The following is a 26,831-nucleotide window of genomic DNA, read 5'->3' as shown; positions in this document are numbered from 1 at the left end:
TTAAGAGGCTCTGAGTCTAGGCGAGAGGTGATGGAGGTACACATGAAGGGGTGGGAATGGAAAGAAGGGGATTAGTTAAAGTCCACGGTGGCGAGAGAGAACAGTCAGGATTTGGTGACCCACATAGAGAACTGAAGATTATGCCGATGTTCTCAAGCCTCGTGACTGACCAACTGGGGAATGCAAGAAGGGGAAAAGAGGAGTTAGTTTTGTATTGTGACATGCTGATTTCACGCAGTTAGGAAGAGGTGTACCGAGACAACTGGTCCGAGCACACAATCCTAAAGAGCCAACATTCCAAAGGTGAGGAGGCCAAGAGGACTGGGAAGGCAGAGAGAGGAACAGAAAGGTGACTCTTCATGGAAACTAAAGCACTCAAGATTCAAGGAGATGGTCACGTTCTGTGGAAGATCAAGCTGCACACTGCATTTGGCACTGAGGGAGCACCACAATCTATTCATATAGCTTAGAAATGATGGCATTGGTTACTTTGCAGTATTTTCCAAATTGAGATAACTAGACAGATTAGAACCCAGATCAAACACATGGGGAAGTTTCTCATAGGATTTAATGTCTGGTTCCCTACTCACACTAATTTCGTAAAGAGACACTTTTCCATGCTGTGGATTTTGATTTCTAGTACAAAAGATTAGGGCCTAGCAAAAATTATTATTATTACATCAAGTTACTGATGTAACACATCAAACATAGAAACTAAAGTTCAATAAACATGTGATCCTAGTTTGTGTATACAGATAAACGGTCCCAGCTATCCAGGCAGTTACCATCAAAAGAGATTCTTTTCCTGTTTTTGACTATAACCAAGAATTAATAAGACAAACTATGCCAATTTACAACCTGGTTCGAGAATTAAAAGTCTTTATTTTGAAAGCTCAAATATTTTTATGCATGTGAAATTTACTTATGACAGAAACCAGTTCTAGAGCAGACTTCAAAAATAGGCCATAAATTCTAAGTTTTTAGTATCTACCTTAATAACATCCTATAGGGAAACAATATTATATAAAATGTTTAGTCTTAAAATTCTTAATATTATGGTATGGAGGAGCAACCATCAAACAAATATTTTATATGAATATTTTAGAAATGATTTTTTAAACATTTTAAACCTAAGAGGGCTTGGAAAAAAATAAACAAAAACAAAACTAGCTTTCTCTAACCAGAGAAAAGAAGAATACAGTATGTGAGATTAAAAAACAGTAAATCACATAAGAACTTAAACATTAACGATTAGGGACCATCCATGAGATATTAGGTACAATGGTAGCACTAATGCATTTAAGTGCTACATTACTCAGATCTAGCTGGTGGGCTTTTACTTTTCCTGGATGGATTTTAACTAAATAGACTTTAGACATTTGGATATAGATAAATGCCTAATTCAGTAATTAGTATTTTAAAACTGTGAAACCTTTTAAGTTAAGTGGTCTATTAATTAACTACCAATTATCTTGTCTGACTAACATATCAATAGAAGTAAATTACCTACTAGCTATTTGACAGATTTAGTCCTTTACCATGCAAAATTTCTTCAGAACATAAAAGGCCTAGAGTTAAATGCTTTTGCTTCCCCCTTTTGGTTAATCAGGGATCAATGTGCTGCTCACGTATAAAGGCCAAATGCAGCTCTTTGATTGAAAGGATCTACAGATAAACTTTGGCTTTTACAAATAGCAACCAAGATTCTATACCCCCTCTGAAAAAAAAAAAAAGAAAAAACATCAAGTGAAGCAATGTTAATATTTGGAGGGGAACCATAGGATTGCAGTTGCTGAATAGAGATCACCTTTCTATATTTCAAAGTTGAATGCAGAGGTATTTTCAAGGTGGTTTTTGTTTTTTTTTTGTTGTTGTTGTTGTTTTTTTTTTTGCATTTTAGCAAGATAGAGAGCCTATGTGAATGATTTCTATGCTAGTGTTAAAGTGCATTTGTTCTCAATGGCCTTCTCCTAACTATGTGTTTCACAGATTATGCACACCAAAGCCTACCCCATATCTATCACTTCTTGACTGGTGACCAAGAGAAGATTCCTGGGAAATCTGGTAGTAGAACAACACTAAAAGGTGAAGTGCCACAGCAGACCGCAGACTTCTGCAGAACAATGTGGTAGGGTCCTCTCCTTGAGGCCTAGTTATTGGGAAAAAATGATTGGTTGGTATGTATTCAATTGGAGCTTGATTCAAATTGGCATATCAAGAGCAGCTTTCTCAAAGTCCTCAGCCTCACACCTATGAACAGAGTTAACACACTACTGCAAAATTGAGCATACAGGTGGGGCAGGACGACTGGAAAAGTCACAAGTCAATAGGAAACAAAAGGAGATACAAATAGTGAATGTGGGCTAGAGTTAAATGCTTTAAGTATCAGCTTGAGTTAGTTCAACATAATACTTACCTTTTGAAAGTTCACTGCAATAGCCCACATGAGCATTCTCTAAATAGGTTATCTTCTAAGTATGTCAGCAGAAGTCTATTATGTATTATTGAATATTAATTGAGTGACTTAAGAATAAAGTTCTGTTTCAGGCAGAAGAAAACAAACAGATGAATATAACCAACTACCTTCAGACAGCTTGCTGTCTCTTTGGGATATAGGGCACAACGTAGAAAAAATTATGCCAAAAATCCATACTATGCACCAAAGAATGGCAATGACAACAAATGCTGTCAAACAACAACAACAACCAACAACAAACACCCAGGGAAAGAAAAGCCTTATGTGAGTCATTTAAGTGCAGTTTCCTTGGAAAGTAAGGGGTTGGACCAGTTGGTCTCTAAGGATCCTTTAGCTCTGATATCCAAGAATGCCAGGAAGGGCTACAGTGGGGAGGGAAAGGTAGGCTGACAACTTAGACTAGACTTTAAAAGGCACAGGGAGTAGAGGAAGAGGCAATTCCAGGCAGCGAGACCAGTATGAGGAATGGTTTGGAAGTGGGAACATCCACAGCTTTTCAGTGAAAGTCGACATGGTCTTCTATTTCACCATTCATAACTTTAACTCTGAGTCAGGATCAACATACTATTTGTTATTTATTCTACGAAAACAGACATTAACTGCTACTTAAAAGTCTGGCTCAAGATGATCTATTCAAATAATTGAACAAGCTCTTTGCTCAGCTGATGTACTTAAAAATGTATAAGGGAATTTTTTTTTCCTCACCCAAACACAGTAAAAAGATATAATCATTATTTTTTCTGGAAGGAAGACAACACAAGTCAGGCCAACACATCTTTGAAAAATCATCACTAACATTTTTGCTTAAGAGTACTACTGGAAGGAAAGTACTCTCAACAGTACTACTTAACCTTCCCACCCAAATCACTGTAAAAATTATAAATACGTTCTTTTAAATTTTAGTTGCAAATTTTCAATTTCTTCTCAAAAGGTTTTAAGTCTCGGCAAGAAGTCAGAAATTCCAACTCTAAAATGAATTTTCTGACTCAATATTGAAAATAATTCTTAAGTTTAGATGCTTAGGGGAAAAACAGCTGGAGAATTTAGGAGCCTCCCATATTTTAATATGAAGTGACATCATTACCACCAAGGCTTCCAAGAACTCCCTAAATTGTGTGGTTAAACAACATCTTGAGGCAGTGAGGATGCTAGAAAGGTGCTGTGTTCCTCCTTGGTATACAGATTCAGTTCCAGAATAATCTTTCCACTAGAGATGTGATTCAATTTCCTCCTTATGTTAGAAAGTAGTCTAGGCACAGTGGCTCACATGCCTGTAATCCCAGTGGCTGGGGAGGCGGAAACAGGAGGATTACAAATTCAAAGCCAGCTTCAGCAATTTAGCAAGACCCTAAAGCAACTTAGTGAGACCCTGTCTCGAAATAGAAAATAAAAAGGGTTGGGGACAGGGATGTGTCTCAGTGATCAAACACTCCTGGGTTCAATCCTTCGTACCGGGGGGGAAAAAAAAAAAAAGTAACCCAATCTTAGAAGTACAGTATATTATCTGGGCATGGTGGCACATACCTATAATCCCAGCTACTGGGCAGGTTGAGGCAGGGGGATTGGAAGGTTGAGGCTAGCCTAGGCAATTTAGAACTTATCTCAAAATAAAATTTGAAAGTAGCTGGGGATGTAGAGAAAAAGAAAAATACAATATTTCAATTTATGTGCATTTCTAAAGCTGAGGCTATGGATTTTCTGAGCCTAACACATTAGCACTCATTTTATAGTATGTCTAGGGAAGACAAGATGCTCTCCTGTTACAAATATTTTTTCACCTAAGACTATATGGGGTTTCTTTAAAAATCTGGTTACATTCAGATGAGGTGGTGCTGGCCTGTAATCCTAGCGGTTGAGAAACTGAGGCAGGAGAATTGCAAATTCAAGGGCAGCCTCTGCAATTTAAGGAAACCTTAAGTAACTTAGTGTGATCCTGTTTTTTTTTTTTTTTTTTTTTTTTGGTGGTACTGGGGATTGAACCCAGGGCCTTGTGCATACAAGGCAAGCACTGTACTAATTGAGCTATATCCCCAGCCCGAGATCCTGTCTTAAAAAAAAAAAAAAAAAAAGAGGTGGGAATGTGGTTCAGTGGTTAAGTGCCCCTGAGTTTAATCTCTGGTACCCAAAGTCTGATTACATTTGAAATTTTGCAAGTGAACAAAATAATCAGAGAACAGTCAGGAAGGTGAAACTTCAGAGTATTTGGTGTAGGTGAAAGTTAGGAAATCTTGCATCATCTCAGTCAAAGGTTATTGGAAAAAAACAATTCCCAGTTGCCTGTGGTGCACACTATGCTACTGACAGCTGTGTATCTGTTTAAGGATGATGCATTGACTGAAACCAACACAGTTTCTACGGCAGCTTCACTTTTACCATTCTTCAAAATGGAAACTACATTACACCTACAATTTATGTCTGTCTTTTGTTTCAAATAGCAGTTTTTTGTTTTAGTCAGAATTATAATCATACAAGATTCTTGATAGAGTATACTGCCAAGTTTATTTAGTTGGACTAGCATTTACTCACCTAAACCACCCCCTTTGATACTGCTGCCAGAAAAAAACAAAACCAAAAAAACACCTTTAATTCAGCTCCCCATACCCACTGCACATAACACACACTGACATGCATGTACACACAGAGGCACATTCACATTTCCCTAAACTTTATCTTCTTACTCATTCAAAACATGGACATGAGTTAGCTCAGGTTATTCATATGTTCATTTCTAGAGGTTCTGAAAGGAAATGAAGCTCATGTTTAAAAAATAAAACATCAAAATAAGCTTCTTCCAGGATCAGAGACTAGGCTTGCTATTGGATAAGCAACATGTAAATAAGTACTTCTAAAGCCAGATTAAATTTTTAAGCAGTTGCTAAAAAATTAAGGGGTTTATTGTGACCTATTTAGGAGAAATAGTTCTTTGTTGTGTTCTATTAGAAGACTAATCTGCCCGTGGAAAATAATATAAAACCCTATCTCCTTATCCCCCTACTTATTTTATTATTATTATTTATTTATTTACTTATTTTTTTGCAGTGTTAGGGATCATACCAAGCCCAACATGTGCTAGTGTTCTACCACTGAGCAACACTCCCAGCCCTCTCTACCTCTTCTTTATTGGATTCAACCTGTCTACAAAAGGGAAAATACTATGAGGAAAAAAAGCATAAAGTGGGTCAACAGTGCACAGAATTACAGAGGAGAGCTTCATATCTGCCTTTATTAAAGATAATCCAGCTGAAAAGTTATGGTTACTTTGTCCCTCCAAGCAGACAGCCCCCCCCCCCGCCCCCACCAATTCCTAGATGCTACAGTAGCTCTGCTGGCTAGAAGTTCACATTGTTGAAGTCCACAGCTCAACAGGTCTCATGATGCCCTCCCCGCTCTGTGGTCCTATCAAGGTGACTTCTGTTCTCATTTGAGAAATTTTTCCAAGCTGAAAAAGTCCTGAGATGTTCTCCAACAGGACAATGCTATGGATCCTGGTGAAGATAAGTGATGGCCAGGGTGGCCTGATCACTCCCAGTGGACCACAAATGCTGATCTCAGAATCTTTGGCACTTTCTAAAATGTGGCTGAGCAGTAATTTGGAAGCCTAAACCCTGACTTTAGGAATTCATAAGAACAACCAATGTTTTATAAACTCTGTGGAAAGTAAAATAAACAAACCCAGGGTTTTATACTCTCTCTTGTTATTTTTATGGCAATTTTTCAAACTAGTTCACAATGTTAAGTCTTTTACCTTCTCAAGAAATACTGAATTTGGGGGAGAGGAGAAAGTAATGATTTAATAGTAACCAACATACAGTGGAATTCACTATGGGGGAATAACTCATTAGGAGGCTCCGTGATGGGAGTACAGGTAGCTTTCAAGCTGGCACTGAGATCTCTATCCTTCTCAAAGAGGGCCCAGGACTTAAAAAAAAAAAAAAAAAAAGGTTTATATTTACCCAGAAGTGTGCATGGCAATTGACCATCATGGTTCTCTCAATGAGCTCATCAGGACATTCCAGAAGGTGATGTCCAGAGACCACGCCAGCGTTATTGACCAGGACTGAGACTTCACCAACCTCTTTGCGGACCCTTTCAGCGGTCAAGTAGACATTTTCCCTTTTCCCCACATCACAGGTGTAGGTAAAAACCTGCAAGTTACAGTGGGGCAGAATTTCTTCCTCACCATTCCCAGCTGTCCTCAGAAGTCCAGATGAGGGGGAGAAAATGGAACAGAGAAGGAGGTACAGAAAGTGAGTCACATGGCAATCAGTAGGACAAAGATCACACAAAACAAAAGTACTACAGTGAGCTTCGAATTTCTGACACCACAAGGCTTGCCAATGACTGAACTTACAGCTGCTTTCCTCCCCCCAGTCTTTGGAAATTGCAGCAATTTACTGGATAACTTTGCTTAGGGGAAAGTCATGTAATTGTGACAAGCCCAAAACAAGTAGACCACATGGGATCAGCTTGCTGGAGCTAAAGACACCTGCAAAGAACAGATCTCAGCCCAGAGAATAACACACACACACACATTATACATTCCTATTTTGGGGGGGTGGGAGGGAGAGCTGGGGGAAACTGACCAGAAATAGCTCTTAATATTCAGTATGAGCACCATCAAAATAGAAATTAACTTTGAAGTTCATAAATCAAAGCTGTAAATAATAATCTGAATTCATCCATAGGCAAAAAATGAATTTAAAGTTTCTCATAAAAAAGTAGGGGCCACTGACTTGTTCTTATTGGGGTGCAACATAAATTAATGGGCCACATAAAAACTTGAATGGCTTAAAAACAAAATCTCTTCTCTAGAAACCCTTATCTTTTAGGTTTTGGAAGGGAACACACACAATCTGTATTTGCTACCTCTTCACACTAGCATCATTTCCAAATTTAAATCAAGAAAGCAGGTGCCAAGAAATCTGTAACAAATGATGGACAGAGAGAAAGAGTGGCACTCAAATAAATATTCATATAGTTCAATATTTCTCCTGGAAATGAAAACTTCTGTCAAAAAGCAAGAACAATCATCAAATTTTCCTGGACCAATATTTTATGTTTGGTTACAGTTTCCACTTAGGCTTTTTCTTCTTCCTTGTCTTCTTCTTAAGTCTCAGATTCAGGTTATACAAAAAATGCAGATTGGGGTGACCAGAAACATGAAAGAAATTTACATGAATTCATGAAGCTGAAATCCTTCAATAACTTTCTCAAGAGGCAGGTCATCTCTCAGTCATGCTGGGGTCTGTAGTAAGTAACTAAAGCACTTACTTATCGCAGGCGAAACAATGTAATTATTTTCTTTTGGCTAAAGTTATAACGAAACCATCAATACTGCCCTCTTCTAAGGGGTTCAGACCGCAGTAACACATATACACTGATACAGTCCAGTCTAGGAACAACTTCTCAAAGACACTTCTGTTTCCCATCATGCGCATGCAAGCAAGAGACATTTCTTAAGGAATTCATCCTGAGGTAACAAGTTCCCTCTGCCTTCCCTAGGCTCAGAGGGTATAGGAAACACCAGAGTCGTCCCCAAAGGGACGGACCTCCTTAAAGGGCTGGGTTTGGCACACTTTCCTCCTTCCAATAGTGCGGTGATCATTCTCTTTTATTAGGGGGTAAATTCCACTCGCTTTCCAAAAGAATGATAGGGTATTCTTTTTCTCTAGAGCGGGGCTGACCATGACAGTGGGATTTGGGGACCTTCCAGGGGAGAGTGCAGGGAGGGGAGAGGTTTTACCCAACAATGCTCGGGCATGAGTCCGAGTTACCTTGCAGCGCGGCGGCATCAGCTGCCTCCAGGTCACGGTAGATGTGGCGAACCATGCCCGCCGTCTCCTCGTTGCTCTGCGTGTTGATGTCCCAGAGCACCAGCAGCGCCCGGCGCCGGGCGAACTCAAGCGCGAAGAGACGGCCCAGGCCGCTGCCGGCGCCCGTGATAAGGCACACCTGGCCGGCCACGCTCTTCTCCTTGGGCCGCACCAGCCAGCGCGCCGCGGCCAGCACGAACGCCCAGAGCACTTTGAAAGTGACCACGAAGAACTCCACTACGATGTTCATCGCGACGCCCGGGGGCTCGCGCGAGCCCAGAGCCTCTGTCCGCGCCCACCCCGCGCCAGGCACACCAAAGGAGCCCTTGTCAGAGCGGCCGGGACCAGAAGGCTGCACCCCGCGCCTGTCCCCGAGGTGCCCGCCGGACCACAGTGCGCGGCGCCGCTCTCTGCTAGCGCGGTGCTGGGCTCCGCGCAGTGGCCCCGGGCTGTGCCCGCCGCGGCTGCCGCCCGGCTCGGCGCCTCCTGCCGGCGGCCGCCCGCCTGTCCCGGAGAGTCCTGCCGGCCAGTCCCGCTGCAGCGGCGGTGACAGCCGTGAGTTAGGCGACGCGCACTGCTCTCATGGCCAAGCTGCCGCCGCCCGAGCGTCCCCGGAGCCGGCGCAGCGGCTCCTTCTCACCCCGGGGAAGGAATGAGCGGTGGAGACCGCACCGGCTGGCCGGCTGCCGCAGGAGTTGTCAACTTGACCCAAGTTGCGAGAGGGTGGGAGAGTGGGGTGCGGGGCAGCGGAGCGCCGGAAAGGGGGGACTCGGTAGGCTCAGGCGAGCGCTGCCCAACGGCTTGCAGCTGCCCCTGCGGTCTCGTGTCCCCCTGCCCTGCACTCCCCGCGGCTGTCACTCGGGTACCGGGCTCCGCAGCACAGCGCCGCTTGCAAGTTGGAGCGCTCCCGACCGGCTGTAAGCGGGTTCCACGCTCCGCGCTATATAACCCGCGACGGGGAAGAGCCGGCGGCGGCATCGGCTCGGCCCTCCCTCCGCTCGGCCCTCCCCGCCCCCGGGCGCACCCCGCCCCCGGCCCAGCCCCCAGCCCTCCGCCCGTCGTCCGCCGAGCCGCGCGGGGCAGCCCCTCTCACACGGCCGTGGCCGCAGCCTCCAGCTCTCATTGCACCTCCCTTCGCAGCTCACGCCCCCTGCCGTAGGTCGTCCCTGCCTCCGCCTGTCAGGCCGCGCGGTCGGCGGAGCCCCGGCCATCATCCCCTGGCCGTCGCGTCCTCGCTCTTCCCGGTCTTGCCACTTTCGTTAGCCAGGGGACTTCGGACTGCCCCGCCTGCGATCAGGCGCTGCGGAAGACAGCCCTGAAGGCTAGAGGACAACGAGAAGGACCTCGGCAGCGCGGCAAGGCGGGTGCCAGAGTCTGACTACGGGTGGCAGAGAGTTGAGAAGCGGCCAAAAGTGGCTTCGAATCGCTGCTACCTGTCTGGGACATCATCCCAAAGGCTCTCATTTTCCTGGCTGAAATCACCACCCCGGTGGTTACCCACAGCCCTGGTTAGGCGTCTCACTCCCGTCGAGCGGACCATGGAGTGATGCATGCCGGGGTTTGTAGTTTATTCCCCAGAGGCGTGTTATTTGGTTCATTTACAAGGTGGAAGTCGAGCTAATCCTGTCAACGCAACCTAGGGATTAGGACCCCGAGCAGTCAAGGTGTCACCACTCTTTGCACTTGAATTGATTAAAGTCTAACTACTGCATTTGCTTTTCTCACAAAAGTTTCCCCCAAAATTGATTGGAAGACGCTAAATCGGGCATTTCTTAATTTTGCAACTTCAAGGTGGGCACTCAGCTCTGAGTTCTTTTCCGGCTTATTTTAGGACGCCTATAAATCGTGGGGCTTCTCTGGCGTCTTTAAGTGGGCAGTGCGCATGCGCCAACTTCCTCTTTTTCCGGCTGGAACCATGGAGGGTGCCGAGTAAGTTACTCCTCGTCCTCTCGAGAATCCTTCTCCATCCCCGAAAATATAGGCCATTTGTCTCAGTTTTTCCCTGTCTGGTTGTACTTCTTACCTTTTCCCACTTATCTGTGTGTTTGTGACGCTCCATGACACCAGTAGGGACCCCGGGCTGGGATGGGATGCGGGCGGCCATAGGGTGAAGGTTTTGGAAGTACCGGGAACGAGGTACCAGCGCAGAATTTATGTGTGCATTCAAGCCGGTTGGGCAGAGGTCTATTCCTCGAGGGAACCGAGGTATATCGAGGCCGGTACAAAACCTCTTGAGTTGAATTCATCCTTGGTTAGTACTTGGCCCAGGCGTTTTTGCTTACAGGCCTTTGCTTTCAGTATGCGTGGCTTGGGACTTGAACCAAAGTGGAATTTGGCCTTTTTATTTTTGAGAATCCCAGGTTCTTTAGGCAGAAAATTAGGTGTCTTTGTAGCAGTCTTAAGGTTCTGATACGTGTTGTGTAGATATTTTCTAGATATATTTTCTTAGGTATAATTGTTGGAGGCCAGGACTGGAACTGGAATGTTCATTCTGTTAATGTCACATTTGCGATTGTGGTTTATCTGAAATGTGTGTTAGAAGGCAAAATTACTGAAGGAAATTTAAAAATTATGTTAGACTGGAGCATGTTAGGGTAACTTTAAGATACCAGTGATGGTGAAGAGCCACTGATGCTCCATGTGTTAACACTTTGCTCAGTACAACACGGGAGTGATGCAAGGCAGAAAGGTTTCTGAACTATTAATAATATTCTTTGTATGCTAATGACAGAGAGAAGAAAAAGAAGGTTCCTGCTGTGCCAGAAACTCTTAAGAAAAAGCGAAGGAATTATGCAGAGCTGAAGGTAAAGCGCCTGAGGAAGAAGTTTGCCCAAAAAATGGTAAGTAAACGTTTGGATGCACTCAGCTTTGAGAGGAGTCCATGTGGTTGGGATTGAGAATGACGTGAATGTTCTTAGCTAGACTTGTTTACTTCACTGTTGTACCAAGGAATTGCTTGAAGCTTCCTAATGTAGCTTTTGAGAATGTTAACTGTACTGTGGCAAGAAAACTTTCAAGGGAAGATTATTTTAAAAATTGCTATTGCGAATTGTTTGGGAGTTAAGAATCATGAATAATTGGTACTTGTTTTTCAGCTTCGAAAGGCAAGGAGGAAGCTAATCTATGAAAAAGCCAAGCATTACCACAAGGAATATAGGCAAATGTACAGAACGGAGATTCGGATGGCTAGAATGGCAAGAAAAGCTGGCAACTTCTATGTACCTGCAGAACCCAAATTGGCATTTGTTATCAGGATCAGAGGGTAAGTTCAGTTTTTACTGTATCTGGTTTAAAGGGAAGTTTAGAAGCCTCAGTAAAAATTTCCTGTTAATTTAGGAAGGACTGTTCTAAAACATGGGAATAACTATGCTTAGGTGTGACTAGAAAAAGGCGTGGGTGTCATTTTAAGGGGTTAGTTACAAGCCCTGTCCTAAAGCTCCTGTATACTCTAATTAAATCAGGAGGAGTTCAGGGTCCTGTAAGTTGATTTCAAAAGAAGTTAAAGTGTACAGTCAGTATGGTGCTATAACAAAGATAGGTGATAACACAAGTCAGGACCTTTCACTGGTACTTATCAAAAATAGTTGGAGAGGAAGCAGGTTGGTGGGAATTATAGGGTAAAGAGGAAAAACATCAGTGATGTTTGGTTTTTGTGGGACATTTTTGGTCCCTTTTCACTGCAGTATCAATGGTGTGAGCCCAAAGGTTCGGAAGGTGTTACAACTTCTTCGACTTCGCCAGATCTTCAATGGTACCTTCGTTAAGCTCAACAAGGCTTCAATTAACATGCTGAGGATTGTGGAACCTTACATTGCATGGGGGTAAGTGCCTTTTTTTCTTGGATTTCTGCTTGGCAGATGTTTTGATAGCAGTAACCTTTTTCTTTGATCATGTACGTCTGCTTTTCGTATTTCAGGTACCCAAACCTGAAATCAGTGAATGAACTAATCTACAAGCGTGGATATGGCAAAATCAATAAGAAACGAATTGCCTTGACAGATAACGCTTTGATTGCTCGATCTCTTGGTAGGTTCTTTTGTTTGGGGGAAGTTTGATATTAGATGGTGAAATTTTATGGCCTCTCATGTCCTTAATTTTCTCACTAATGAAACCTTCACATTATTTCCTATAATCCTTCATTAAAGAAAACATGAGATAATTTCATTGGCTTGAATCTTGACGTGGGTGCTTTGGCACTGAGCTACATCCCAGCCCTTTGGTTTTTATCTTGAGAGGGTGCCCTCAAACTTCTGTCTTCTGTCTCTGCCTGTGCCAGTAATCCCAGTGACTCAGACACAAACATGCAATATGGCGCCCTTCTGTTTACTTCTTTTTTTTTTTTTTTTTTAGGTATACATGATTCTGTTTACTTTTGATTTGCATAGCTCAGCTTGTAAATGTGCTTTTTTGTATGCCTTAAAATTTAAGCAATCACAAATGAATTTTTTTCCAGGTAAATATGGCATCATCTGCATGGAAGATCTGATTCATGAGATCTACACTGTTGGAAAACGCTTCAAAGAAGCAAACAACTTCCTGTGGCCCTTCAAATTGTCTTCTCCAAGAGGTGGAATGAAGAAAAAGACAACCCATTTTGTAGAAGGTGGAGATGCTGGCAACAGGGAAGACCAGATCAACAGGCTTATTAGAAGGATGAACTAAGGTGAGAAACTGCATCCTGGGAGAAAGTAGTAGTCTTAATTGAATGTGGTGATTTTGAATATAATCAGTACTCTTCAGTGGGGGAGGGGTGATATATGATTAGTTGGTTTAGTTACTCCTCTCCTTCCTTTTGAAGACATTTCTGGAGGGAAGGAACCCCCCCTTCTTTTTATCAATTTAAAAATGGAAATTGGGTGTCCTTAAAAATACCCCTAATTTAATGTTAATCTTTAGCTGCTGAGTCTTGTAATAGGTTTATTTTCTTTCCCTTTCAGGTATCTACCATGGTATTTTTGTAATCTGGTCAGTTAATAAAACAGTACCTGCTCTCAATGTATTGGTGATTTGTTAGTCTGCCTCTGCCTTCCTTCAGCTATGATGGTGAATCTTGATGTGTATACGAATTCAGTCATATCAACAGAAAACCTGGGTCAAGTTTTTATGTTGTGAAAAAACATTTCTTGGGTTTGTGAGGCTTTTCATTTTATCATACACATTGAATTGCTGAAGTAGACACTGGCTTGGCTGAAAACTGCCGTGTGAATGTGTTATTTTTCCTTTTGTATTCCATTTTTTTATTCTTATATTGCATCTTTTGCCCAAATTTAGATGAGATATTAGTAATTCCATTATACATTGTGGATATTAAGTAGAAGTGAAATTAAAACACTTGGCAGTTGAAACGAGTGAGCAAAACTTTGAAATAAAAAGTCTTTACATGTAGAGGATAACAAAGTATACGACGAAAGCAAAGTTTTTGTAGTCACTGGATTTTTTTTAATTTTAGGTGGACACAATATCTATTATTTTTATGTGGTGCTGAGGATCAAACCCAGTGCCTCACATATGCTAGGTGAGCACTCCACCACTAAGTCATAACCCCTGCCTCCATGTAGTCATTGATTTTATTGCTGAGACTTTATTGCAGCAATGTGAAATTTATCTCTTGTTGATTTTTTTTTTGGCACTATTAAACCAGAATCATTCACTGATTTTCAATAATTGAAGTTTCTAGACAAATACATTAGGAATTTCTTTAAATTATTTATAATCCAGAAGCTATTTCTCTGCCTTAGTTTCTTAAGAGCTCATGAATTCTGGAGAAAAAACAGTATTTCATAAAATCATGTTACATGTTTGTGAGAATATCTGTTTTGTCAGAGATTTGTTTTAGTGAACTGTAGGATCAGTGTAAAAAAAATACATATAGTATGTTAATCTCTAGGTGGAGCCAAAGAGTTTAAGTTTTAAAGCTTATCCTCTTTTTGCTGTTAAATGAGTACCAAACCCCTGTCTTCACACATCCACTGTCCTGAAATGGAGGAGTATTTCAGAAGATGTTAGACCTTGGTTGACTTCCAGGTTTTTAGACAATGGTGAGGGCCATCAGTGGCCTTTGCAAGACCAGAGTAAAGTTGTATAGATGGTGTTATTGTTAACTGCTTAGGTGTAGGTGGGTGGCTACACTACAACATTAGAGGAAATTTTTATTGGGATAAGAATAACAGGTGCTTAGATAGGGTAGTGGTATTTAGCAGAATTTTTTTTTTAAGAGCAGTTTTAGGTTTACAGCAAAAATGAGCAGAAAGTATGAAGGGTTACCACACATCTCTGTCTCCATATATAGCATCTTCTCTCAACTCCCTACCACCACCCCAGTGCTATATTTATTAGTCACTGGATTTATATTGATATATCATCTTGTAAATAGAACCAGAGTGGAGAAACAAGGGAGGGATTGTAGAGATCCAGGATTGTCCACTCTGAAGCTCATACAGGGGGATTAGGAAATCAGTAGATAGTAGTAGAGTATGGAGGTAAGTAGGAAAAATTTACAACATTGGTGTCTGCTGGTGATAGCAGTTTCCTAGGGCTTAAAGTGAACGAGGATAGAAATGTGTGGGTATGAAAATATTTTGTGAACTGTGGAGATGATGAATGGCACCTTATTGAATCCTACCTCTTTAAATTTGCAAAGGGATGTTCCATGTCCCCATTCATGTGAATCTTGGCACCTAGTAGGATCAAAAAGTCACCTCACCTCTTGATTCCCATTTTACTTAGTATTTATTTGTAGGTTTGTTTTTTGGTTGTCTGGATAAAGAATGCAAGTTTGGCACCAGGCTGCTTGTGTTCACATCTAGTCTCAGTCTGGGCCAATAAGTCCTGTTTAGTTTCTTAATTAGCAAAATAAGGGAAATGATGGCATCAGTTTTAATAGGATTTCAGTGAAAATTTAAAGGTTTCGTGAAATGTTTGGTATTGGTAGTAAATTTGAGCACTTCAAATGTACAACTGGGAGCAATATAAAATAGCCTCTACTTTGTCGCTCTGATGGATGAAATGGACAACGAATGGTAAGCTGAGTGCTACAGGGATGTACAGAGCCTCCTGATATCTTTTGGGGCCCAGCTCCACAGGAAGATGGACAACTTTCTGTTCCTTTTTTGGGGTTTAAAAATATATATTGTCCATTTTTTGGTACTGAGGATTGAATTTTTTGGTACTGAGGATTGAATCCAAGGTGCTTAACCACTGAGCCATATCCCAGCCCTTTTTATTTTGAGACAGGATCTTGGCAAGTCGCTGAGGGCCTCACTGAAATGGTGAGGCTGGCTTTAAACTTGGGATCCTTCTGCCTCAGCCTCCCAAGTTGCCAGGATTCTAGGCACGCACCACCCGCACTCCGCCCCCCCCTATTTTGACAGATTTGATGTTAGAGCAGTCTGTTCTTATTTTTTGATACTGGGAATTGAACTAAGATGCTCCTAACCACTGAACTGGTGTTTGAGAGAGGACCTTGCTGAGTTGCTGGGATTACAGGTGTGCATCTCTGCTTCCAGCTATAACATTTCTATCTGGAATTCATTTTCCCCAGCGTAAGACTTAATATTTAAAATGCCTGGTACATTGTAGGCACTTAGCTCTAACCTCTTAAGCCATTTAAAATTTTCAGTCTCCAGTTGCATGTTGCAGTCATTGGGTATTTGGTGATGGGGAATGGTAGGAGGAGGAGTGGGGAAGACTTCATTTAGTAATAGAACATGTTAAGAGAATACTATTCATGCTATGTAGCTGGAAGCTTTCACAAAGGAGATAGAATTCAGACCCCTGATGACAGAACAGAAATGGCAGAAGTTTCAAATAGGAATGTAATAAAGGATAGGAGGTTGACCCTGGTGGCACACATCTGTAATCCAGTGGCTCTGGAGGCTGAGGCAGGAGGATCACGATTTCAAAACCAGTCTCAGCAATTTAGTAAAGCACTAAGCAACTTAGTGACATCCTGTCTGTAAATAAAATACAAAATACAGCTGAAGAATATGACTCAATGGTCGAGTGCCCCTGAGTTCAATGCCCCGCCCCCCAAAAAGGATGAAAAGAAGCCATTTAGTAATAAAGGTTTGATTACAATCATTGAGTCCCAATGCTGCTTTAATCCACATAATTCTATGTAAGTGGTTCTAAGTGTTGGGCCACTTAAGTTCCAGGTCTAATTTGCGTTGGAAAATTGAAGCATGAATGTGTTGAGCAGTCTCCTTGGAGTCAAACCATATCACGTGCACTTTGTAGCTCTAGTGGAGAGGAGGTGTCAAAAAACAATTTGGCAAAGTGCTGAGGCTTTAGATCCTACTGTGCAAAATTAGTGTGCTGTGCCTTGAAAGGGAACACTCTAGTTTTCAAAGGAATCAAAGAGTACGGGTTAAAATACCCATAGAAGCCTGGTTACTTTAAATCTGAAAAGTTAGCCTTTAGTACTAGCTGATGAGCAAACAACCCAGAAACTACATACACCTGTCTGATTGCCCATTACCTACCCTTCTTCCCCTCGTGTTGTGTCACAACTGACCGCTGATAAAACCAGCCTTGCTTCAGCACTTGCTCACCTCAGCACCCCAAGCAGTGACCTCTGGTGCATGCCCTGGAATCCTGGCAGCCTCCTAATCTTACCCAGGTCCCTTAAGGCTAGGTCCCTTCCTCTGCAGGACTGGTCTGCAACCCGGTAGAGCGGAGCCCGTAGCCCCAGGCGACAGGCGCCTAGCAACCGATGCGCGCATTGGACGGGCGTGGCTGCAGCTGCCCCGGGCCGGACGGAGCTGAGCCACGCTCCCCAGCATCGCAGGGCTGCCGGCCGCCGAGCATGAGCATGCTTGTCCTGAGAGCAGCTCCCGTGCGAGTGCGCGGCCGACTGCCTCGTCCCACCACTGTGGACAGCACAGCAACGTGGCCGGGCTGGGCCAGGAGCTCGAGTCCGCACAGGGCCGCCGCTGGCTCCCGCGCTGCCCGTTACCCCCACTGCAGTCGTCGCTGCCAGAACTACCCCCCTTTTTACCACGGGCCCGGCACCACAAGAAGCCCTTCCTCTCATACGAGGAGCTGCAGGGACAGTGAGTGCGGGTGCCTGGCCGCCTGGCCATCTAGCCCCAAGGCGTTGGAGGTTGGGAGGGCCGGGACATTTCCGGGTCAGGCCTGAGAGGGAGGATGAGTCCCCTCCCAAGAAGGGGGAAAACGACCTAGAGAGACACCTGGGCTGGTTCCTCTAAAGCGGAGCTGCCAGAAAGAACTAGTCACAAGGACCTGATCAAGTATACACTGAAGGGTCGGGTGACAGGAGATGGGGAATGAACCAGGGGAAGAAAGCTTGCTTGCTAGATACGTAAATTCCATTCCCTCTCCCCTTCTGATACTGGGCAACCACATCTATTCATTAAGTGGACACACCCTTACAGGTTCACTCTCCACCCCTCCCAGAACTTGAACCTTAAGGGAGTGTGGGATGTGCTTGCTTCCTTCTTTGATTGCCGTGTATCTGCCTTTCTCCCACACTTGGCACCCAGCCAGATGGGCCAGGACTTTGGAGGCTGACCCTATTAGATTGTCATAACCCAGTTTTCATTTCCAATTTTGCCTTGTACCAGTTCTTATTTACCTATCATTTGTATGCTACTTTTTTCACTAGGGCTTAAAGCTACTAGAAAATAGTTGCATTGCAGGTAGACTTCTATTGTCATCTTTTCATCTAGCCTTTTTGGGGTTATAGATATCATGGAAACTGTAGAGCCTCTCTCTAGATAAATGCAAACAATTTTGCAAACAATTTTAAAGCATTATACTCCCTAAAGCACAAACATCTCTGCTCTTCAAATACAACTGTGTGTGCGTATGTATGCTTAATAGTGTTAAAATCTATTAGAATTTTATTTTAAAAAATACTTCTGATATTTTCATTTTAAAATTCTTCCTTACAGTTTTGAAATTACATTATAATGCATTGGTACTTTTCATGGGAACACCACAATATATACAGTTAGAGATGAATGAATGCCTTCTTTATTTTCCACTACTTTCTCTTTAACCCCAATTAGAGTTAATTTAGTGTTCATCCTTACATTCTTTATTTTTTGGTCATGAATGAAATTATGTATGGATTATTTTGAAAAATTGCTTTTCCAATTAAGGTACAGAGCAAACCTTCCATATGGATTTTATACTTAGGGGGTGTACTGAGTATTTCATACTACATATGTATCAATTTATGTAACCACTCTTCCACTTGAGATTAGTTCCTTTTTTTACCCTATTATAAACAATGCAACAATGAACATTCTTGCACCCAGGAACAGTTCTATAGAATAAATTCCTTAAAGCAGAATTGCAGGGTCAGATATATGTACATTACCAATTTTGGTTGAATCTTGCTTTCAAAAAATTGTTTTTTTATGTATAATTATAATGCTTTTATGTATAATTATATGTATATTATAAAACAAAAAATTTTAAGTATAAATCTAAAAGAAAATAACCTTTCCCCAATTGCGTACCCTTTACTTGTTACAGTATCAAAATACACAATTAAAAAATTTAAATATCTTTTTAAAAAATTGCTAATTGACTTTTCATCAGCAGGCCGTGATAAGGAAAAATGTTTATTAATTTAAAAAATAGTTTATGCTCGGTGTTTATTACATGTCAGTCATTGTGCTGAACACTTTGAGAGTGTTTAAAATTTACTCTTTACACACCTTATGAGTGTCAGAGGCAGGACCCAATGATTATGTAGCTATTGAAGGGCAGAGTCAATATTAGAATCCAGTTTTACTCCAATGCCGATGTTCCTTGTAGGATTTGAATTCCTGCTTGGTCATTGGCTGGAATTTATGTTTCTTTGGTGTGTTAGCTTTTCATCCCTATAACCAAATACCTGACCTAACAACTTAGAGGAGAAAGTTTATTTTGGCTCAGTTTCCGAGGTTCAGCCCATACATAGTCTATGGTCAGCCACCACTCTTGGCCAAAGATGAAACAGAAAGACGCTCAGCTTATTGGGGGGTGGGGCAGAAGTGACATGATATAATCTCTGAGGGTATATTCTCTAACTTCTTCCAGCCACCCCACATATCTTTAGCACTTAGCACATTCAAAATTAGGATGGATTGATTAGGTTACAGCTCTCATAATGTAATCATTTCTCTTACTACTTAACACAGGAGCTTTTGGGGGATGCTTTGTATTCCAACCATAACAGTTGGGTAGTTTGAGGAGGAAATGAGATCCTGTGTTTGATGTTAATTTCTTTACTTCACTAACTCCTGTGTAATTGGTATGGTCTGATGCCTCCAGTGATGCTGGTTCCTCTCCAGTCACTTCTCTGCCCTTTCTTCATCTTTCTGCTTTGTATATATTTTAAGGAAATCTGTTTTTTTTTTTCTTTTTTGGATCTTCTAGGCTAACTTTAATGCAGTTTCTGGCCTTAATTGTTACCTGTAAATAGATAACATTTCCATCTCCAAACCAAGCCCATATCCCTCAATTCCTACTACTTGGGTCCAGGTTATATATCTCCACTAGATGGCTTGTACTTCAATTTTATCTAAAACTGGACTCCTTATTGCCCTTTAGGCTGAAACTAACATGTTCTCTTTGAAATTAATTCATGGTTCCATAATTTTTTAGTCATCCCAGTTCATCTTTGATTCTTTTCCAAACTTTCCACATCCAATCTACTATCAATCTGTCATTCTCACTGCCACACTGCTCTAATTTGCACACTCTGGACTCTTATTAATAGCTGTCTAATTCTTCCTGCCAGATTAATTTTCCTAACATATAGCAGTGAATATATGCCACACCCCTATTCCAAAACCTCCAATGGCTTTCCATTACTTAGAGAAGAAAATATAAACCATTTGCCCAGCATTCAGATTCGTCCCAATCTATTATTTCATTAACTCTTACAATGGCCTTATCTGAACCCCTTTTTCCAGGCAAACTAGAATACAAACATCCTATTCTCCATGACATCTTGCACTTTTATATCTGGGTAGAATGCCTCTCCCCACATTTTGGCCTGTCAGAATCCTATTGAAATCTCGTTTTCTTCTTCCACATCTTTCTTGAACCTCCACCAGAAAGTATTCTCTCCCTCCTCTTAACTCATCTAATACTTTATCTTCTAAAGCTTTAATTTTACACACTCTGCCTTCCAGTTGTATAAGTGAATATTTTTCCCCTTCTATATTGAAATTGCATGAAGGCAGAATCTGTATTTAGTTTGTCTTTGTATTTCTCATGCATATGGCACATTGATTTGTACATAGTACATGGGTAGTAAATGTATTTGAGTAAAAACTAATATATACTTGGGAATAAAAAAATCACAGGTGTTAGCATACTGCTAGCTGGAGTGACAAATAGGTCCCAACATGTTAGTGATTTAACATATAGAAGTTTATTATCATTCACCTGTAACAATTTCAACACAGGTGTTCCTAATCAGCTGGTAGCTTTCTTTCATTTGCTAAAAAGACCCAGGCTCTGCCATTCATTAGTATTTCATTCTTGTCTAAATCCAGTCAGTGCATAGTAACTATTTTAAATACACACATACATACACACACACACACACAACATACTGTACATCTTAAATAGACACAATAAAATATATATTTGGAAAATAATCCTGTAAGCAGAAGGGAAAGATAAAGTGTGGATGAAGCAGTTCTGTTTCTTAAAACCATGTAGAAATTTGTTACACCTTGTATTTGCTCACATTCCCACCTCTAGGAACAACTCTATTCTTAGGAGGAGGAGCAAGAATTTGAGAGATTAGTTAGTCTTCTTTGCCACCATTATTTTCTACTTGTCAAAACCTGTGGGACTTAGCTCATACCCCAAAACAAAAACCCAGCCACTGCCCCCGTTCAGTTAGTTCAGCAAAGGTACAGTTTTACCACAGAATACAAATGTAGCTTCATCATTAATATTTATCATAATGAACTGTCATTGTTCACTTTATTTCCCCCAATAGACTGCATGTTTTTATATCCTAATGATGTTGGTATTTTGGCTCCTAGCACAATGCTGGCATTGTGAATAAATAAAAATCTTTCTTAATGAATCTATAATTCTCTTTGTTCATGTTCATTTGATAATTATTTTGGTTCAAACAAAACTAAAAATAAAGATGATCTTACCATCTCCTGCTTTTTTGATGTTTGGATTATTTTCAGCTTCCTTTCTATTATAATAGTACAGGATTTGACATCCTTGAAGATAAATATTTATGTATATCAGTGATTATTCCTTTCAAATAAATTGCTGAAAATAAAACTTTCTGAGTCAAATATCTTTAAAATTACAAGGATATATATATTGCTAGATTACCTTCTGGAAATAAACCAAACCATGCTACTACTGAAACTTTGTGAGAGTGCCTATTTCCTTGAACCCAATCCTATACTGTCTGTTATTGACTTAAAGAAAAAAGTTCCTGCCATTTTCATTGGCCAAAATAGTAGCTCCTTGTATTTTTTTGCTTTTATTTGAGTACAAGTGAGTGAACTTTTTAATGACTATTTGTATTTTTTTCTGTAACGAGTTAGCTGCTCCTTAATAAATGCACTCTATGGATTATTTTAAGATTTTTAACTCTATAAAATCAAACTTCTTTAGTTATTTGTGTTTGAGAAGTTTTACTGGAAACTTCTGGGTATTGTGGCAGAGTGGGCTGACATGGAAGAATCCCATTTTGCTTCACTAGTTTTCAAGTACTAAGTAAAATATAAGATGATTTATGGTTATGTGGTTGAGCAGGAACCAAGAGAAGGAAATCCCCAGGTGCCTGAAATGAAGGAATATTCACATAGAAAGCCACCATTGAGCCATCTGCTGAAAGCTGGGAGTCACAAAGGAGTACTGTTCCAGTTACTATGACTGCATAACAAATTTCTCCAAAACTTAGTGGTGCAAAACAACCATTTATTGTGCTCATGGACTCCATGGGTAAGGAATTCGGACAGTGCAGAGCAGGGACAGTGTGACTGTATTCCACCATGTCTGAGGCTCAGCAGGAAAATTTGAAGGCTGGGGGCTAGATTCACCTGAAGGCTTATTCACTCACATGTCTAGTAGTTGATGCTGACTGTTGATATCTGTGGATTGTCAGTTGGAACCTTTATATGTAGACTTTCCACATCACTTGATATCCACACAATATGGTGCTCTGAGAAAATCTGGTGAAAATCAAGTCATTTTTTAATGACTTAATCTTGGAAATCATACTGTGTGACTTCCTTTGTTTTTGTTTTTGTTTTGTTTTGTTTTTTTGTTTTTATTTTGTTTTTTTGGCTGAGAAAGTTAGTTTAAGGGAAAGGGACACAGATCTCATAGGAGTGTTGACATCACATTGGAAGAACATGTGAAAGTGTATTAGTGCATCTATACTTGAAAAATATATAACATGTCACAAGTACCTTAACCCTGAGATGGTAACTTAAAAAATTCTCACCGTTTTGCTTGCTATTCACCTGAGCTGAAGTAAGAAAAGAGTCAGCTGCTAGAGATCAGAGCTTCTTACCTTCTACTGGCTCAGTGCTATAGTCTCAGTTCACGTTACTACATGGTCAGGGACCATAGTCCAAGAAAACAACTTATTTGTTGGTCTGGTATCTCTGAAACTCCAGGCCAGTCAGAGACCAATGAAAAGCCTCTATCAGGATGTCCCTAGCTCAAGCAAGTGTTGACTTCTATAGATAGCATTTTCTCTAGAGATAAAGCTGCAGTCAAGGATTACAAATTATGTGAAGAAATTAACCACAAGGAAGGAGACTAACAGATACACAAATGGGACACTTGTATCCCAAACTAAAAGTAATAGAAGGGCATGAAAAAAAGTATAATATTCAAGGAAATAAAAGAGCCATGTGTGGTGTTACATGTCTTAATTCCAGCAATTCAGGAGGCTAAAAGAGGAAGATTGTAAGTTCAAGGCCAGTCTCAGCAATTTAGGGAAATTCTGTCTCAAAAAATAAATAAAATAAAAAGGGCTGGGAGTCTTAGACTCTGTCTCAAATAAATAAGTAAATGAATAAATAAATAAGGCTAGGGATGTAACTTGGTAAAGTACCCCTGGGTTCAATCCCCAGTAACATACACGCACACACTAAAGGAGATGAAGGAATGGACATGATAAGGCAAGAATGAGACAGTATGAAAAATAACAGGAGGATTAGGAAAATATCCTGAAATACTTGGAACAGTTTGGCACAACAAAAATTTGTCCTACTTTCAAGACCAGTAGTATTGGGTTGAGATGTCCCGTGTAGAAAATTAAAAGGAATACAGATGACTTAAATGATTTTGGTTTAAAGAGAGTGATTGAACACATCCATTGACTCCCTCCTAAAATCCTATCAAAATGATTGGGAAAGGATTTAAAAATTAAAATCGTATAAATTCATAAAGAATTAGAGAAAAATAGAAGAGCATCAATAAAGTTTTAGAAGTTGGAATAAGTATGGCATTGAAGTTCTCAGCAATAATATCAGAAACATGTAGACAGTGAAACAGTCCTTTCAAAATTTTTGGAAAAGTAATTTCTAAACTAATACTCTATTCCCATCCCAAATTATCATTAAGTGCTGGGGGAAAATGTAGACAATTTTCAGGCATTCATGTTCTCAAAAATTTTACCCACTTCTTTCCTCTTCTCAGGAAGCTTTGTAAAACAAGGAGTAAACCTTTTATATACAAATACATAATTTTTAGAAACTAAGGCAATGTGATATTGGCTCAGAGGCAATCAATAAGATCAGTGAAACAGTATAAAGGGTCTAGAATCAGACTCTAGAATTAGGTGTTCTGGCTTTATCTTTATGTTTTCAGGTAGGAGAGAGGATTTCTTCAATATTATAACATTCATAGAGAAAAAATTAACCAATATGAATACCAAAATTTAAATTTTTTGATAGAATAAAAGTACACCATAAATAGGTTACAATAAACTAGTAGTAGAAAGAAGGTATTAGAAATAAACTTAACATATAAAGAAGTAAAGCTCAGAATATGTAAAAAACTACAACAAACCAATAAGTCACAAAACCCTGATCAAAAATAGCTAAAGCATAGAAATAGACAATTCACAAAAGAGGAAATATAAATAACCTAGAAACACTGTTTTCAGGGAAATAAAAATTAAAATAACAATGATACTATTTTACATGCAAAGATTAGCAAAAAATTAAAATAGCTTATTCATTACAAGTATAAGATTTAAAATGGTGTACTCATTATAAGAATGTGGGCAAACAAATTTTATGGAATATAAATTGATTAACCACTTATTCAGGGCAAATTGGGACTAGTACATGGAGAATAAACTAGTAATAGTATGTAAAGTTCAAAATCTGCATACATTAAGGCCCAGGGAATCCAATTTAGCTATGTTTCCCTGGAAAAGCATGCATATACAAGACTGTTAACTGTCACATTGTTTGTAATATTGGAAAATAGTGAACAATTTATGTGACCACCTGTAGGAAAATGGACAATTACATATTCATATGATTTATTTGATATATGTAGCAGTTCAAATGAACACACAAGATCTAAATGTATAAATATGACTCAATTTCAAATGAGTGGGGTAAGAAGAGATGCAGAACTGTGAAAACTTCTGTCACATATTCCCAGTAGAGATCAAATAAAGTGATACCTTTCTTTCTTGTTTTTGTTCTCATACTGTAAGCAAGTGTCCTTTTCATCGTCTGGTGGGTGTCGTGTTTTTCACATTTTTGTGCTTTTCATTGTTGATTTTGTTACATAAAATGAGTCCTAAGTGTAATGCTGAAGTGCTGTCTCGTGCTTTTAAGTGTAAGAAAGCCATCTTGTGCCTTGTATAGAAAATACATGTATGAGATAAGCTTCTTCAGTCCTGGGCAATGATGCTGTTGGCCAAGAGCTCAATATTAATGAATCAATAATACAGTAAATTAGGGATCTTTAAACAGAAACACACAAAACAAGGTTATGTATTAATCTGTTGCTAAAAATGAGTAGAGGCTGGTAAGATCCTACCCCAGTGTTTCTCCTAGGAACAATGATTCAGTGTTCACTAATTCAGTTTGCAGTAACTCGGAAGAACATAACTATCACTAAAAATGAGAATTGAATTTACTCTCATTGTACTTTATCTGAAATAAACTTTATGTATTTGCTTACTTAAGACTTCAAAGCCAGGACCTTATCTGGTTTGGTTCCCTATCACATCCTTAGTGCCTGACATGATTGGCAAATTGTTATTAAATGAATGGAAGGATGGATTAATAATAAGTAAGCAAACAAACATCTGTTGAACTTTTCCTTCTAGTTCTAAACTAGGTTACGAAAATAAAATCTTGCCAGGCACAGTGGCACACTGCTGCAATCTTGGAAAGCTGATACTTGGAAAGCTGAGGCAGGAGGATCTCAAGTTTGAGACCAGCCTCAGCAGCTTATTGAGACCCTGTCTCAAAATCAGAAGGAAAAAAAAAAAAAAAAAGCAGAGAGGACTGGGAATATAGCTCAGTGGTAGAGGACCCCTGGGTTTAGTCCTGAGTACCATACACATGCACACAAAATAATAATAATAGAATTTGGAATTTAATTATTTCAGCACATGCCTGAAGCTGTACATATTTGAAAATGTAGGTTTAAAAAAATTTTTTTATAATGGAAAATTTCAAACAAACATAAAAGCAGAGGTAACAGTAAAATGAATCCTATTTATTTATTTATTTTGGTATTGGGGATTGAACCAAGGGGCACTTAACCACTAAGCCTCATCCCTGGCCCTTTTTATTTTTTATTTGGAGATAGGGTCTCACTAAGTGGTTTAGGGCCTTACTAAATTGTTGTGATCCTCCTGCCTCAGCCTCCCAAGTCGCTGGAGCTGCAGGCATGCGCCACCTCCCCCAGTCTCATGTGTTTATTATATGAACTTTCTAGAAGAATCTAGTTTTAAAGAAGCTTTCTCCTGACCTACAGGATCAAATGCCTCAATAAGACTATCTTTGGGTAACTCCGGTCTGAGATGTTCAGAAACTCAAGTGTCCACCGGAGGGTAGCAGGTACTTACTGTTAGTCCCAGCCTCTTCTGTCCTGGAAATGGGGCTTCTAAGAGGCTGCCTTGAAGCTTAAAGAACATTGTCAGGTCATCTCTACCTCTACAAATAAAAAAGAGAAAGAAGTTCCTGGGATGGTGTCTGGAGCATGAGTCCTTTCAGGGTGTGGAAATCATAATTTACTCCATATTGCACTTTAGTTTTGTCACCATTTTCGTGACGTTTGGAGCCCCTGTTTGTTTTTTCAAGTTTTTAGCAACAAATCCCATGAAATCAAGAGCTTAAGAGCTTGTCTTTAAGAACATCAAAGAAAGCATGAACCACTCTTCTTTCTTTGTTGCTTAGAAGAGGATCAACCCCAAGAATAGAGAGGGTGGTGGCCTCATTAGACAATAAGCCTCTGAGACTTGCTGCAGGGAAAGAAGCCTGGGCCAGCGCCAGAGAACTTGGCAGGTCAGATTGGAGAAGCCCAAGTGACCCTTGGAACAGAGTTGGATTCTC

General features: G+C 40.4%; 2 protein-coding genes across 2 annotated transcripts in view; one reads left to right on the top strand and one right to left on the bottom strand.

The window, feature by feature from the left end:
- The window catches only part of Rdh10 (retinol dehydrogenase 10), a 28,760-nt gene extending 19,464 nt beyond the window's left edge, over positions 1–9,296 (bottom strand). The window contains exons 1-2 of the mRNA XM_076835503.1: positions 8,251–9,296; positions 6,430–6,665 (exon numbers count right to left, since the gene is read on the bottom strand). Coding sequence (XP_076691618.1) covers positions 6,430–6,665; positions 8,251–8,539 — 525 coding nt within the window. The 5' untranslated portion in view covers positions 8,540–9,296. The remainder of the gene's footprint in view (positions 1–6,429; positions 6,666–8,250) is intronic.
- Positions 9,297–10,112: 816 nt separating this feature from the next.
- On the top strand, positions 10,113–13,288 carry Rpl7 (ribosomal protein L7). The gene is made up of 7 exons (XM_076835504.1): positions 10,113–10,218; positions 11,021–11,129; positions 11,385–11,551; positions 11,973–12,110; positions 12,206–12,315; positions 12,743–12,952; positions 13,227–13,288. The coding sequence occupies exons 1-6, from the start codon at positions 10,172–10,174 to the stop codon at positions 12,949–12,951; spliced, it is 780 nt and encodes a 259-aa protein (XP_076691619.1). The 5' UTR covers positions 10,113–10,171; the 3' UTR covers position 12,952; positions 13,227–13,288.
- The last annotated feature ends 13,543 nt before the right edge of the window (positions 13,289–26,831 follow it).

The sequence above is a fragment of the Callospermophilus lateralis genome, chromosome 16 (assembly GCF_048772815.1).
Source record: "Callospermophilus lateralis isolate mCalLat2 chromosome 16, mCalLat2.hap1, whole genome shotgun sequence".
In the NCBI taxonomy this organism is placed as follows: domain Eukaryota; kingdom Metazoa; phylum Chordata; class Mammalia; order Rodentia; family Sciuridae; genus Callospermophilus; species Callospermophilus lateralis.
Note: the sequence above shows the minus strand (reverse complement) of the source record. Positions and strands in the feature narration are given on the sequence as shown.